This window comes from Gadus morhua, chromosome 12 (genome assembly GCF_902167405.1).
Source record: "Gadus morhua chromosome 12, gadMor3.0, whole genome shotgun sequence".
Classification (NCBI taxonomy): Eukaryota; Metazoa; Chordata; class Actinopteri; order Gadiformes; family Gadidae; genus Gadus; species Gadus morhua.
The window spans coordinates 17948501-17964440 of record NC_044059.1 but is presented as its reverse complement, the minus strand read 5'-3'; the positions used below and the strand labels follow the sequence as shown (position 1 = coordinate 17964440).

Genomic DNA, 15940 nt, shown 5'->3' with positions numbered 1-15940 from the left:
AGGGACACAGGATCTGTGCCGCTGACGGACTTTACTTCGTAAAAACAATCTTCTGGTAGTGACGCAAGAACATAATTATCGTTAATCCTTGTTGTATTGTACGAATATTTTGTATGTATATCTTGAATTGCCGACTCTATAAGTTCTTTCATTCCGTTTGTGTCTGCCATCATAGCCAGTCTTTGTGTCATCATAGTAACCATAGTAACCATAGTAACCACCATCACAGCGTTACCACGCTGTGATGTACGCGGTGTGTTTGACGCAATACGTCATAGTCGGGCATCGACCCTTTCAGATGGCAACGACCGTATACGAAAGGGAAATCCGCGCCGGCGCCCGCTTGTATCTATACGTGATTGAGGCCCCGCGGACGTGATTGAGGCTCACGCTGTTTGTGGGTGGGGATTATGGTCCATGGTATGTCCATGGTCGCAGCCATTGGGCCAGACATCACGCCGTCATCAAACCGCGCGGCGAGTCTGCCCTTGCGTCAGAATCGTGTGTCGCGCCTCCAGGTGCATCATCCTCTATCGCAACATGGCCGCCTGCATGAGAATGTTGGGCTCTTACAGACAGTTGCACAAGAACTCCCTTCTCCTCAACTGGCCGAACATGTACCGAACTTTTAACACTGTCTCCAAACTGAGACATTCAACATCAACGTACCGACGGGTTGACAGAAGTAGTTGTGCTATGTCGGGAACCGCGAAGAGGACGTTACTCAACGATTGCGTCGGTAACATTCGGTTCAACATGTCAATGACGGGACCGGGCCGTCGGGTTCGTGTTTGTGCTGCTTTTAGTGGGGGGGAGGGCGTCTTGCCCCGTGGATATCCACACATCATCCCCAACAGGGCTTATGGGAGCCGGGGCAGTGGGTCAGCCTTCTCCGGAGACAATGGCGGAGAGAGCTCTGGGTCTGGTGGAGAGGAATCCGGGGGAGATGGGAGCATGCCCTACAATGAGCCACAAATGACAGCTCTCACACCGATGATGGTGCCGGATGTGTTTCCTAATGTTCCCCTGATCGCTGTCAGCAGGAATCCTGTGTTTCCTCGATTCATCAAAATCATCGAGGTAGGAATGGCCTTCAGTAGTTGTGCAATGATACAGCTTGAGGGACAGCCTAACTAACCCTATATGTAAAATTAGATATTTATTTATAATGCTATTTGGTTCTGTTATAACACTTCAGTAGCATGAGTATCAGTCAAATCTGCTACTACTTCAGTTGGAATGCATTCACCAGTGCTCTCCTGGTTTCCCTGATCACACTGAAACCTCTGCGCATATCAGCACCGTGCATGAAGCATCTACACCGGACTTAACCTCACACCTCAGCAAAGCTGCTGGAAAAAATCAGAAGGAAATCACGGAGTCCTGTTGTTTATCTTTGTAAATATCCATACAGTTTTCTTTCTGCTGGGTTAATACTATTACTCTCCTTCTGCTAGGTGAAGAACACTGCGTTGATGGAGCTGTTGAAGAGGAAAGTTCGACTTGCTCAGCCATATGTTGGAGTCTTTCTAAAGAGAGACGATAAGTAGGGGCTTAAATATTGTTCAATGTTTACCAGTATTTTTTATAATTAAATAAATGATATAGTCATCATTTATGTAACCATAACCATAGAGCATTGGACATTCCTTGCATGCAACCGCAAGTGGTTAAACCTTCTGTTCTAAAAGGCTTGAGGAAAGATTGCATCACCAAGTGCTGAAACTAGTGTTGTGAAGTACAAAAGTTGCTGACTTGATAAGCAAAGTAGGAAATCCGTGCCTAAAACCACCTGGCACTTTTTTATTTAAAATGTTGGTGGCATTTTTCACCTTACCACTATCCCACCAAATGTATGTGTGTGTCTGTTTCTTTCCAGTAATCAATCAGATGTGGTGACTTCTCTGGATGCTATATACTCAACTGGGACATTTGTTCAGATACATGAGATGCAGGATCTGGGCGACAAATTGAGAATGATTGTTATGGGACATCGCAGGTAGGACTTTCCCATCACGTGTGTTTTAAATGGTTCATTATTGCTACTTGTGGTAGCATTTATATACTAAATGTTATCGAATGAAACCATTATGTTATGATATCACTACTGTCCGCACAAAAGGAATGCCTAAAATAGGTAGAATTTGCCAGTATTTCCATCCCCCTGTATATGGAAAATTTGTTATCTGATTTTCTGGTACCAATATAAAGTTGGATAATTCCATGAGGCTTCCTTTGTTGGTAAATAAATGCCAAAAAGGTATGGGTTGTCATTCGACCACCTACAACTAGGGCCACTTAGCCTCCGACAGCTTTGTAAAGCAGCCAGGATGTTTCATCATGTTGAGTAGCTTGCAGGTCAAAGATGTATGCCACTAGCCTGTGTGGGTTCAATGGAGTTGAGTCTTTGGGGTCCTTTGGATTACCCCCCACTGTGTTCTAGAAGTTTTGGAGCAAGATCTGTCTGAGATCCATAGCTTATTTATTGCTGTTGATAACCTTGTTCTCGATTGTAGAAATGTGTGTTGGTTTGATGTGTGTCTTAGGTTCACTGCAGAATATTAATAGTAGGGCTGTAACGATACACAAACTCACGATTCGGTTTGTATCACGATTTTCGACCCACGGTTCGATACATCCCACGATTTTTTGAAATTTAAAAAGCATTTTATTTAAACAACACTTATATACCAATTAACTTAATGTAACATTTAATAACAAATAATTTGGAACACTGAACAGATTCGAACAGAAAGAATACTATTAAAGTATAGCTAAATGAATAAAGAAATAACGTGTGGGAGGATGCTTTTTTCAACTGTTTGGTTGGTTTAGTCAATATCCTTATTAGCACTACTTATTAGGCTATGTAGCTTAAATAATGACATAATCAGGCCGTATAGAATGCAACATGTTTAATAGCCTAACTTTCAATAGATGGAGAAAAACCTGAAGGTCATGAACGTCGCAATAACGAGGCGTTACGAGTAGCATTTGTGTGTGCGCCAGAATGGCAATGTGCGTATGCGTGTGTGAGTGACGTCAGCGAGTGAGTGGACGAGCGAGGAGAGCGAGCGGTAGCGCGTGTGTCTAGTGAAGAAGCGAACGAGTCCGGTAGAATAAAGTACCCATCCTGTCAATAATCGGTGGCCGCTTCATTCCGACCTATAAGCAGACAAACTGCCAGTCAAATCACACAAAACACTAGAGACAGGATCACACAGACCCCCTCTGGATAAATGTCGTTCATATCGCATATGAGCACTTCGACGGCTGCGGAGAAATGCGATCCTCCGTAGCCACGGAGGATTGCAGTCGCATACTTACGGCATCGATAGGAGGGGGCGCTGTCAGCAGACTATTATCTAGACAAATTATTAGCAAATTTCAATCGGACAATTTGACCGCAGAGTTAGAAAGGGCGTATCGCGCTTCTGCCTTCTCACACCGCGAGACAGGATCGTGGCTTTGAGTATCGCGATTTTCGGTTTGATACGCGTATCGTTACAGCCCTAATGAATAGACAATTAGCCCACCTCTGGTGAATATATGCAGCCTGTCACTGTCTGATCCATATGAATGAATGCTACTTTTACTGTACCATACACGCACAGCGGGAATATAGCCATAGAAGATCATAAGATCCGACTTTGGAGTATTTCATGGTTATGACCATGCTTGTACATGTTTGTTGTTTGCTAAAGTTTGAGTTAGATGTTGTTTGGATATTCCAACCGTTGTTATTATCACTATGGTGACTTGTTATTTTCTCTCACTCTTCTCTGGCAGGATCCGTATCACAAAAGAGCTAGACGTGGAGCCCGACGAGCCTGTCGCATCATTTCCATCATCCGAGTCGGATGCAGACAGTGAATCAGCGCCCAAAACCATGCTGAAACGCAAACCAAAACGGAGTCGCAAGGACCCCGCTGGAGCCGCTGCAGAACATCTGGAGGCTAAGGTGGGGGAAAAGATTTAATACCTTTATTTGTTTAAAGGTTGGGTATGGAATTCGCTTTTTGCAAAATTACTTGAAATCCTTATCATAACCCACTTACAGCCACTGAGTTAGAAGTACTGACATGAAAATAAAACAAGTCAATCATCTGTGGAACGGGCAGGGCTCGAAAAACTCCAGCCAATGATTTCCAGAGCCACCGAGTTGCATTGGACAGTAAGTACGTCAATCAAACGGTCGTACGAAAACCTACGCTAGCCTGGCTCGCTCTCGCGCATCTGTGCGCGCTCGTGCAGGATTGCGCGTCCAGGTACTTGGAATGGGTGGAGTCAGAGTCAGCGTTGAAGGAGAGGGGGTAGGACCATTTCAGTTGTGTATTTTCAAAATCTGCTGGCGTTTCGCAAATCCCATGCCCAACCTTTAAGGTATTTACACCAGGAGTGAGATGGATCAGCTTATGTATATATGTGTGGTTAAGAGAGATAAAGATTGAATGCAAGGGCATCACTCTGCTGAATTGACCACTGAGAGAGAGTCCATTTAATTGCGTAAAACAGTTACTTCTGTAATAGTGTGATGTCAGTGCAGTGGGCTGTGCTGAAGTGCAGAAGTCGCGCCTGCCGGCTACCTGCAACGTTTACAACTTGATGTTAGTTTGCCGACGCACGGACAAATCGTTCGACCAATCGCTACAGAGTTGATGTGCTAACCAATCACAGCAGACTGGGCTACTCGCAAGACAAATCAGACCGTTTCTAGGAAGACGCTGAAATTGGCATTTAACCCCATTCTAGTAGTACCCCCAAATACAATTATTAACCCCAAAAAGTATGATATGGGATCTTGAACAATTCTGTTTTGAGTAGAAACAATTTTATGATAATGTAGACAGAAGAAAAGGGACTTTCATGATTTTCCAGGGGAGCAATACCTATACTGTGTATAAATGTATTAATGGCTAACCCACCAACCTCCTGAAAATAACTAAAACATTTTTTTTCTTGGTCAATCTGTGGAATGGGGGTTGTTGATTCTCTTAGATCTCTGATACAGACATGACCCCCGTTGTAGAGGCTGTGCCCTCGTTGGACATTCTCATGGTGGAGGTGGAGAACATTAATCACGACCAGTTCACTGTCACAGAGGAGGTCAAGGTATGTTGAAAGGCATACACACTGTTGAGTAGCGTAATATTCTAGGTTGGGTCATTCTTGTAAAGACGAGTTTGTGTCTATCTCTTCCAGGCATTGACAGCCGAAATTGTGAAGACCATCCGTGACATTATTGCTCTAAACCCTCTGTATAGGTGAGCTTCTTCATTCAGTCAAACAGCCAAGCAATATCTTGTTTGTTGTATGACAGTTGTTTTGGCAAGTATAGGCATTTACATTTTTTAGAAAATCACACTATTAATAACACATTAATTAATCACACATTAAGTGTGAAAGTATTACAAATGATTTTAGTATGGTTACCAATTTTTTTGTAATTAAGTAGTTCTGCCCTGAAAGTAGCTATTCTAGGTCAGGATATAAAGTCAGACGGGTCAAAGGGTTTAACTTCATCAATATCCAGAAAGCATTCAGAGACAAAGGTGATGCAAAACATGCTACGTTGGTCTTTGTCTAGGAGACAGAGTAACTTGGCTACAATCAATTGAATGTACCTGATAAAATTTCATGTTTGTGTAGGTATAGCATGCATGCTGGTCTCAAGGGTCCTTAATACTTATGCTACGTCACTTGATTCCCTGTTAGGGAGTCAGTCCTCCAGATGATGCAAGCAGGCCAGAGAGTGGTTGATAACCCTATCTACCTCAGTGACATGGGTGCCGCGCTGACCGGGGCGGAGTCGAGCGAACTGCAGGATATTCTGGAGGAGACTAATGTAAAACACATACGACAGTTTCATCATCCCTCCAATTCATTCCACTGTTTTTTAAATGCCTCTATCCATGATATTCAGAATTCCCCTCTGATGCTTGACAATGGCAGCCTGACACCGCTAGGCCACTTCACAAATGTTTATTAGTGTGGAAACTCATTTACAATTTCTGAGGGCAATTACAATGGAGGTTAAATAATGCTGGCCGAGTTTGTTTTGGCTCTTAATAGCCAATCAATCCCAGCCTGCAGCAACGTGATGGGTCGAAAGAAATATAAAGCTAAATACAATGAATTGAGCCTGGAGATTGATCCAGGCTACGTATCACATTCTGTTTCATTACACGGATCTGTCTTGACCTCACATCGATCTCAGCGGGCGAGAGTATTTGCCTTGACTGACCGAGTCCCTCAGCCAATCACTGTAACAGAGCATGTGACGCCATCACTGTGTGCTGTTCAGTTGATGCACAGCATGAAGAAAAACTGCGAAGAACGTCCTATCCCCCAGAAACTCCGCTAGTTCTTGTTTAATAGTGGTTCGTGAAACTTTAGGCTGTTTTGACTCTGCTGTTAGAGTCAACAGTAGAGTCATAAATTACGAAAAAGTCCCTGATAAATGCCCCCCCCCCCCCCCCGTTTACCCAGATATGAGCTAGTCTGCCATCAGATATTAATCTAAAATCTAAAGTCTACAATAATGTTGATGGTTTTATGTCCTTATGTCCAGATCCCTAAGCGGTTGTACAAGGCTCTGTCTCTGCTGAAGAAGGAATACGAGCTCAGTAAACTGCAGCAGCGACTGGGGAGAGAGGTCAGCATGCCTATCACACACACAGAAATCAGTTATTGATACATTGTTATATTCATTTATATTTTTGGTTATGATCTTTTTTCTTCATATTTTATTGTTATGATCGGTTCATTATTTTAGAACAATTATCATTGTTATAATGTGCTCAACAGACTTTCTTCATGTTTTCAGGTAGAAGAGAAGATCAAACAAACCCACAGGAAATATCTGTTACAGGAGCAGCTCAAGATTATTAAGAAGGTTGGTGAAAGGTCAGAATAAGATACTTACAACGTGTGCAATCAGACCATGTAAAATGTGACCGTGGCTCTACATTCTAGAAATTCCACATGCGGTTGAAAGTAGCATGCTCCTACTCCTAGGTGTCATTGGATAACTTTGAAGTGTTGAAATGGTTAAAACCTCAAACTGAGCAAACATAGTAAAGGAAAACCCAAGGACTGGGCGATCAAATGGCATCACCATGATTTGAACTTTCCATGTATACATATATTTAAAACAGTCTAGTACACACACCAGAAAAAATTAGAGGTCGTCCTGTGTGGCAAAATACAGTTCTAGGAACCCAGAAGGGCTGGGTTCATTTGATTGATAGACCATTTGAGTAATAGTTTTTACAAACATAGGCACCATGTTTGTAGAAAACAATAATGATCTTGTGAGAACCCGTAATTGCGCCCATCCGCTCTTTCCCTCAGGTTTGCTCTAGGCATGCACTGGCCCGGTCTACAATTCATTTAATTTCATCTCACAAAAGTTGTACTCAGGATTGATTTGTAATATGTTTGATGAATGAATTCTGCCTTTCAGGAGCTTGGTTTAGAGAAGGAGGATAAAGATGCCATCGAGGAGAAGTTCAGGGAGAGACTTAAAGACAGAGTAGTCCCTCCACACATCATGGTTGTCATTGACGAAGAACTCAATAAACTCGGACTTTTGGACAACCACTCTTCAGAGTTCAAGTAAAGTATATCATTTAGCAGGGTTTGTGTTATTGCCAATCACACTTATCGTCACTGAGGTTTGGTTAACAAATGGGCTCTGTTCTGTGCCTCCATGTTATCAACTTAACAAAAGGGTTATAACGGTGTCTAATAAAATAGGACAGTGATAAAAGAAGGTTTGTGTTCCAGTGTGACCCGTAACTATCTGGACTGGCTGACCAACATGCCCTGGGGAACCAACAGCGAGGAGAATCTAGCACTCGATCGGGCTAATGAGGTTCTGGAAGAGGACCACTACGGGATGGATGATGTCAAAAAACGCATTTTGGTTAGAAAATGCATACATTTCCGCCTAACCATATAAATAAACAGGGTGTCTCTCTGCATGGAAACATATTACTGATGTTAACCCCAAAATAAATAAATTAAGCATATATGTATATGATTCAATGACTTTCATATTGCGATCTTCTAACCTCCTCTCTATCTCTTGCCCTCTTGTACCTGCGGCGGGTAGGAGTTCATAGCGGTCAGCCAGCTCCGGGGAACTACCCAGGGAAAGATATTATGCTTCTACGGCCCTCCAGGAGTAGGGAAGACCTCCATCGCTCGCTCCATTGCTCGAGCCCTCAACAGAGAGTACTTCCGGTTCAGTGTTGGCGGCATGACTGACGTTGCTGAGATTAAGGGCCACAGGTAACACAACATGCCGTATTCACTCCTGTATTGACCCTCTTCATAGAGGCGTCATCGTGGGACAAACAGAGGTGATGCTCACAACTCTTATTATGAATGTAGGTGTTGCATGAGTATCCTAATTAATTGCTTTTCAATGCTGCACCCTTTTTATAAAAAGTAAATTTTAAATTTATAGACAATGATACTAATGTATTTACCATTCATCAAAGTCTGGTTTTAAGATTTGTTGCAACAGTTTTTTTTGTGATTATTACCTGTTTTGCTTCGGAATGAGTTTGTTTATGATTTCATGGTGCACTCTTGACAGATTTAATGCTGCCTTGAAATCAGTGAGACCAATTCCAAATCTTTGTCAACATCGTAAAGATATTATCTATAGATGTATCATCCATTAGTCTTAACTTTGAAATGCCCCTGTGTGCATGCTCATTGCTGTTTCAGACGGACGTATGTTGGAGCGATGCCAGGAAAGATCATCCAGTGCCTTAAGAAAACCAAGACTGAAAACCCACTGGTGCTTATAGACGAGGTCAGGCTTTTACAGACAATATTGTGTAGGATGTGAACTGTACATTGAAAAGGATTGGTCATTGGTGTGTATCTTGTTGGTGATGCTGATGTTGATTTTATGTAATTTGTTCAACTAGGTAGATAAGATGGGGAGGGGCTACCAAGGGGACCCATCCTCAGCCTTGCTAGAGCTTCTGGACCCTGAGCAGAATGCAAACTTCCTTGACCATTATCTGGATGTTCCTGTGGACCTGTCAAAGGTGATGACTAAGAGTATGTGTGTATGTGAATGTCAATTGAAGAAGTCCATTTAACACCCACTCATTAAGGTGAATAACACACTACCACTTTTATGTGTAGTTGCTATCTGTAGTTAAAACTTAAAGGGGACATATTATACCACCGTGTGATTAGCCCTTATAAGCCGTTTTGAAATCGACAGATTTTCAAAAAGGTTTATAAGGGTTAATAACACTCACACCTGGTGGTATAATAGGTTCCCTTTAAGACTAGAATGGGATATCTAGACAGAGAAAATCAGTGCACAATATATTTGACTGCAGCTGAGCAAATTCTTTTTACAGTATTTTATTTCAGAATAGGCTTAGGTCAGGGGTTGGCAATCTTCACCATCAAAAGAGCCATTTCTGGTCCCTCCCCAGCAAATAAAATCTCAAATAAAAACCACAAAACCTATTCGCCCCCTAAAATGAAGATAACACAGCAACTAAATTTTTATCTATAGTTATCAGTGGCGGCTGGTAGTTTTTAAAGTGAGGGAGGAAGGACGGCGCACTTGGTTGCCATTGGCCTGCTTGCACTGTTAGTATGGTGGCATAAGTACTTGAGACTCGAGTTGTTTCTGGGTGTTTTGCTGAACTACAAAATAGCAGGGAGGGATAATTATCTAAATATAATTTATACAAATCCACCAGTGGTAGCAATGTACTTTGAAAGCTGGTGGGCAGCATGTCTTGGACTACAAGGGCAGAAGGAAAGGATGCAAAGCCAATTTATCAGATCAGGCCTACTCTAGGCCTAAAAATCTGGGCCTATTTTTGCCCTCAATGACTGCTATTGGTTGTAATTTGGCTATGTTTATTTTCAGCTACAATTGTTTCAAGAAAAATGAAGACACAACACCAGAAGTGATGCCATTTAAAATGCATCATGCTCTGAATCATTCACTAACATCCTTTCCACAATATCAGACAGAACGAAGTAACAAACAATTAAAGGAACAACAAGAACATCATTTACGAACAACAACTATTTACATGGGCTGTAAGCATCACATTGTTTGAGGCAAATGTAGATGTTAATGTTTTTTTCAGAATGTTGGTCATGGTGTTAAGCCAATTAAGATTGAGGGACTTCATTTATAGATCAAGTCAATCCTCCTTGCTGTTTGTGTTGCAAAGATCAGTGACCAGTCATACCAAACAGGATATTTTTAAAGTGATTTCCGAATAACGGCGTGTGTAGCTTCACGTTTTCGCCAGCCTTTTCGACGGCTTGGTAACCCAACGGAGGAGTGTCGAAAAATATGAAGGCTCAGAGTGTTTAAAGGGGACATATTATGCCACCAGATGTGAGTGTGATTAGCCTTACAAGCCGTTTCGAAAATCAGCCCCATACGACATCACGAGTGGGCGTGTCCTCCTAGATCTGTGCTGGATAGATGAGTAACGTTTACTTCAGTCAACTGGGTAGGCTGGTAGACTGATCTATCCAGCACAGATCTAGGAGGGCACGCCCACTCGTGATGTCATATGGGGCTGATTTTCGAAACGGCTTGTAAGGCTAATCACACTCACACCTGGTGGTATAATATGTCCCCTTTAATTTCAGGACCTTGCCCAACTTTTGGCGGTGGAAATGCCTAAATAAGCGAACCAAGCCGCACTGAACCCTACTTCTCGGCCGAAACGCCAATATAAGCTAACAGTCGCACTGTACCGCAACGAACAGTAGCTCACGGCTCGGTAGAAAAGAGGCATACGACTGAGCGGGTTCGTTGGTTTTCGTCATGGACCTATTAAAGGTTCTCGTAGCCTAGACTTGAGGGGATAACCCCTCCCTCCAGGCTGCTCCACACCCAGGGCTCCTGCTTATTGGTTCATAGCGCTGCCAGGGCTCCAGCCTATTCGTGAAAAGATGTTGGGGCGATCCAGATCCCAGCTAGTCACACCCACTCAGAGGAGGACTTTCCTCCTCTCTCCCATTGAATCAAATGCAGAGGGGTGGAACAGCCTCATTTGGCTCCTAGTCGCAGGTTGCTGACACCTGGTTTAGGTAATACAGAACCAACAGCCAAATAGACTGCTAATGCTAGGAGAAAGGATATACAGTAAAGGCCAGGTGTGGAGTAGCCCTATAATGTGCCACCTCCTCTGGGTCCTCTGTGTGCTCCCATCAGGTGCTGTTCATCTGCACAGCAAACATCCTCGACACCATTCCAGAGCCTCTCAGAGACAGGATGGAGATGATCAACGTGTCCGGATATGTGGCCGAAGAGAAATTGGCTATTGCTGAGGTAGCAACATTGTGTGTGTGTGTGTGTGTGTGTGTGTGTGTGTGTGTGTGTGTGTGTGTGTGTGTGTGTGTGTGTGTGTGTGTGTGTGTGTGTGTGTGTGTGTGTGTGTGTGTGTGTGTGTGTGGTTAAATATAAAGAGGTATATTGTCTCTAATGAGGGTTAAAACATATATTTTGTACTAATGAAGCTAATCGTTACAGTATCATCCTTTTGAATCCCCTTTTTCTCCTCCTCTTCTAACCCCTCACTCCCGTTGTGTACAGCGTTACCTGGTCCCCCAGCTGCGTGCTCTTACCGGCTTGACTCAGGAGAGCGGCGCCATATCGCCAGAGGCACTGAGTCTTCTGATCAAACAGTACTGCAGAGAGTCTGGTGTGAGGAACCTGCAGAAGCAAGTGGAGAAGGTAGCCCTCCACTTGGAGATTATATACATGTCCAATTTAGGAGATCCAGACATTAAAGAATACATTTACTGATTGAGTGATCAATTGATTTGATCTGTATTCTATTTATGATGCCTCTCATCATAGCATCTTAAAGGGATACTTCACCGGTGGAGATATGAAGGTTATATGAAGTAAATAATTCTATATATAATAAATGTGCAAAAAAAATGAAATCGGTTCATCCTAGCCTGAGAAAAGGCAGAAAGTGTCTCTCTAGCTCAAAAGTAAGAAATCCTCCCAACTACCACAGTGCATTGCGCCTGCTGCACCGCCCGCCTGTTTCCGTTGGGAGGGGGAAGGACCCATGGTCCTAGCGCGAGTGGTAGCACGAGCAAACTTTGTGTAAACATATCCCTGTGATACGTTGACTAGTTCAGACTTCTGCCCTCGTTCTTTTAAATGCATTATTTGTATATTACTGTACAGCATAAAAACATTTGCTAATTACAGTAGCTCAGCATATCAAGTATTTGTACTCAACCTTTTCTCCCCAGTTGAAATAAGTGTTTACTTATGTTTACTAAATAGTTATTTACTTACTTATGTTTACTAAAGTAGGCCTACTTATACAGTAGGCCTACTTTAGTATAAAGGCACTTGGGTTAGTAAACAAATCACAACAACCAACATGAATTTGAAGTTTTATTCATGAAAGAATGTGAACTATTTGCAAAAATAGAACGTGTAGTTTGCTAGAGTCAAAATAGTCACAGCTCATCTTGAGCATCTACTGTCTCCTGGTAGCCACGGTACTGCCCATCTTGTGCTAGGTAATTAGCTCTGATGGCCTGGACAACACAGGAAGTCGATACTGTCTAAGAAAGAAAGAGCAAAGCAAAATAAAAATTATGCCTTGAGTAGCCTATACAGCATTACACAGACTTCAAGCTAACGTAACGTAGCCTATGCTCTGCCAATAAGATCGGCTACTTTCGGATAACTACATTGTCACGTTCCCTTCCCAGGGACTCTAAACTATTGTAGCCAATGTGTTAGTAAAACAACAAACACTTACTCTGTCTGTCTGTTTCTCCCGGCGGGCTTTGGCTGGCGTTTCCAGTTCACTTGGAAATATGTATCCAATACCCAACTGTTCAGATGAGGCGTAAAGCCTGGGTGAGAGGTTACACACATGGCCCCGTCCTCGCCAGATTCAGCCATTTATTCTAGAAGAAACTGGCATCGCTGAAACTCGCTGCAGCACAGGGACTCTGTGTTAGTGTCTATAGGCGAACAGAGCAAACCGGCACGCTCCTCGTCCTCGTCCACAGGCAAGGCTTGTTCAGCTGCAGCCACAGCAGCAGCCTCCTCCTCTATTTGTGTCAATTCTTCCTGGCTGTATTCTGGCTCGTACTAATAGCCTTGAATGTCCAAATCCAACAATAGATTTTTCAAAATCCAATTCGGCTGTTTCACATTGCAAATTTATTCTCGCGGGGAAGAAACATGGCGGACATTGTGTTTACATCTCGTACACAAGCTCCTGCCCCCCCTCATTCCTTATTGGTGGGCTCACAAATTTGCGGAACCAGTGGTTTGTAGTCCTCGGCCCTTCTAGCAGGCAAGCAAAGTTCTCCCGATTTGACGTCATCTCAGGAGAAAATTAGATCAGGAAAGCTGGGCCACGGGAAGACTGGTTGGACTGAGGGGAAAAAAACTATTTTATAATAGTTGAAGGCCGGTTCTGAATGGGTGAAGTATCCCTTTAATGGATATTGACAATATAAAATGAATGGATTGTAACAGTTCACTTAATTTATTAATTCAAATGTTTGCGATGACAGAATCACCCTACTCGTGTAAATGAGTGATGTGATTTGTTTAGAAGATATTGGCTAATAAAATACATACCTTTCCATTTTGGTAATGCATGTATCCCTCCTTCTGTTCCAAGGTGTTCCGCAAGGTAGCCTTCCAGATCGTGAGTGGTAAAGACCACGCCGTCACAATCACGCCTGACAACCTGCACGACTATGTCGGCAAACCCCTGTTCACCGTCGACCGGATGTATGACGTCACGCCCCCTGGCGTGGTCATGGGACTGGCCTGGACCGCCATGGGTAAGCCCTGCATACGCACCGTCAGGCTGATGCATTCACTCAGGAGTAATTAGATACATCTCTAAAGTGTTGCATGTAACCGGCTCTGTCCAGGTGGTTCAACGTTATTTATTGAGACGTCGTTGCGACGTCCTCGTGAGCCGGTGCTGAAAGAAGGGGAGGGCTCTCTGGAGCTCACAGGTCAGTGTCAGATTTTATTACACTTTGTTCTAGCATAAAATGTCTAAATTGAAGTCCTCCTATTTTGTATTGTGTTCATGATGTTTTTTATTTGAATGCCTGGCATATTTTTCCACTAAGCATTGCTGCTTGTACCTCTGCAGGGCAGCTCGGCGACGTGATGAAGGAAAGTGCTAAGATTGCATCAACCTTTGCCAGATCCTTCCTCATGACCCAGGATCCCCAGAACAGCTTCCTGGTCAACTCTCATCTGCACATGCATGTTCCTGAGGTATACGTAAAGTATATATATCCATTGAATCCTGAAACATTTGTGATGATGTCAATCTACCAAAATGGGGAAAAAAAGAAAGGTCATGTCTTGGTTTTTCAAGTTTTTCGTTTCTCTTGTGTCTTGAGGTTATCATTTCTATTGTCACATAGTTTGTAGATTTCCGGCAGATGCCAATGAAGTAATCACTGATTCCATGTTTTATTGTGGTTCCAGGGTGCCACCCCTAAAGATGGACCAAGTGCTGGTTGCACTATTGTCACAGCATTGTTGTCACTAGCAACCAACCAATCAGTGCGCCAGAACGTAGCGATGACTGGAGAATTGTCCCTGACAGGGAAGATTCTGCCAGTAGGGGGAATTAAGGAGAAGACTATTGCTGTAAGTATCATCATCATGTTTCTTTGGGCAAATTCATTATAATTATTTCCTCTTATTAATGAATTTAGTCTGAAGAGGGTCCACAGGCTGACACTGATAGGAACCGAGACACCACCCCAACCTTAGCTTACACTTATACATTTAGGAAGAGAAGAGATGTGGGAAATGAAAAGAAGGGGATTCATCTGCACACATTTTGTTGATGCCTTTCCAGTTCACCTAAACCATCGGCATTGAAAGAATTGTCTAAGTGTAGAAAGAAAATGAATTTCATCAATTTTTCAAACAAGACAATGACAATTATATTCAAAGTTGTTCTATTTGATTACCTCTCTATCCTAACATTCAATAGGCCGAAGTAAAATGATGACTCGTCATAATAACGATCATCACCTTAAGGCTTTTAAGGGCTAATCACACTCACACCTTGTGGTATAATATGTCCTCTTTAAGTTTTAACTACAGATAGCAAATATAGTAACCTTAAGTAACAATATTTTACTACCTATTAATGAATAAGAAAATCTCATGTCTTCTAGGCTCGTCGTGCAGGCGTGACATGTATGATCCTACCAGCAGAGAACCAGAAGGACTTCTCAGACCTTCCTCAATATATTACACAAGGCCTGGAAGTCCACTTTGTCGACCACTATTCCAAGATCTACCCCATTGTGTTTCCAGAGGCATAGCGTTACCCTGTCATTCAAGAAAGGACCACACACTGCAATGTCTCCCAATTGTTTAATATTTGAAGGACTCCGTTATCAACACAAGGGTGCAGGCCGTATCCTGGACACTTATTACCTGTCCTTATGAGACACACCCTTTGACATGGACTAAGCGACTTAAGCCAGATGAATGGATGCTAATTGGTCAACAATTAATTCAAATAATGCGTCAACACATTATTCATTTATAGTTTAATATAAGATGTTTTTTTTATAAATATACATTAAAGTGAAATGTAATCTGAATTTGTTCAATTAATTCTATAGCATATCTGCAGCTCCTTGGGAAGACAAGGTCAAACTCCCTGGCCTTAGCTTTGAGGATAGGAAAAGGCAGAATTTGATTTCAGGACTTTTTACTATCTCTTTTGCTAACAAAAGCAGCTTACAGCTTGAAGTTCCCAAACTCAAACAAATCAGAGAATGCTGGGAAAGGTAGGTGTAGGGTTAGTCTTATCTGGCAAAACGTGGACATTCCATAGCAAAAGAGAGAATACCAAGCGACAATGCCTTGTCTCTTGGTAAAAAA

The 15940-nt window shown here is 42.7% G+C and overlaps 1 protein-coding gene across 1 annotated transcript; it reads left to right on the top strand.

Moving 5' to 3' along the window:
- Nucleotides 1-497: 497 nt before the first annotated feature.
- Nucleotides 498-15657, top strand: lonp1 (lon peptidase 1, mitochondrial). The gene is made up of 21 exons (XM_030372754.1): nt 498-1080; nt 1458-1546; nt 1880-1999; nt 3790-3961; nt 4999-5112; nt 5203-5264; nt 5716-5845; nt 6572-6655; nt 6827-6895; nt 7466-7617; nt 7789-7927; nt 8117-8295; nt 8740-8827; nt 8946-9068; nt 11228-11344; nt 11609-11749; nt 13686-13851; nt 13945-14031; nt 14175-14302; nt 14519-14683; nt 15223-15657. The coding sequence occupies exons 1-21, from the start codon at nt 541-543 to the stop codon at nt 15370-15372; spliced, it is 3015 nt and encodes a 1004-aa protein (XP_030228614.1). The 5' UTR covers nt 498-540; the 3' UTR covers nt 15373-15657.
- The last annotated feature ends 283 nt before the right edge of the window (nt 15658-15940 follow it).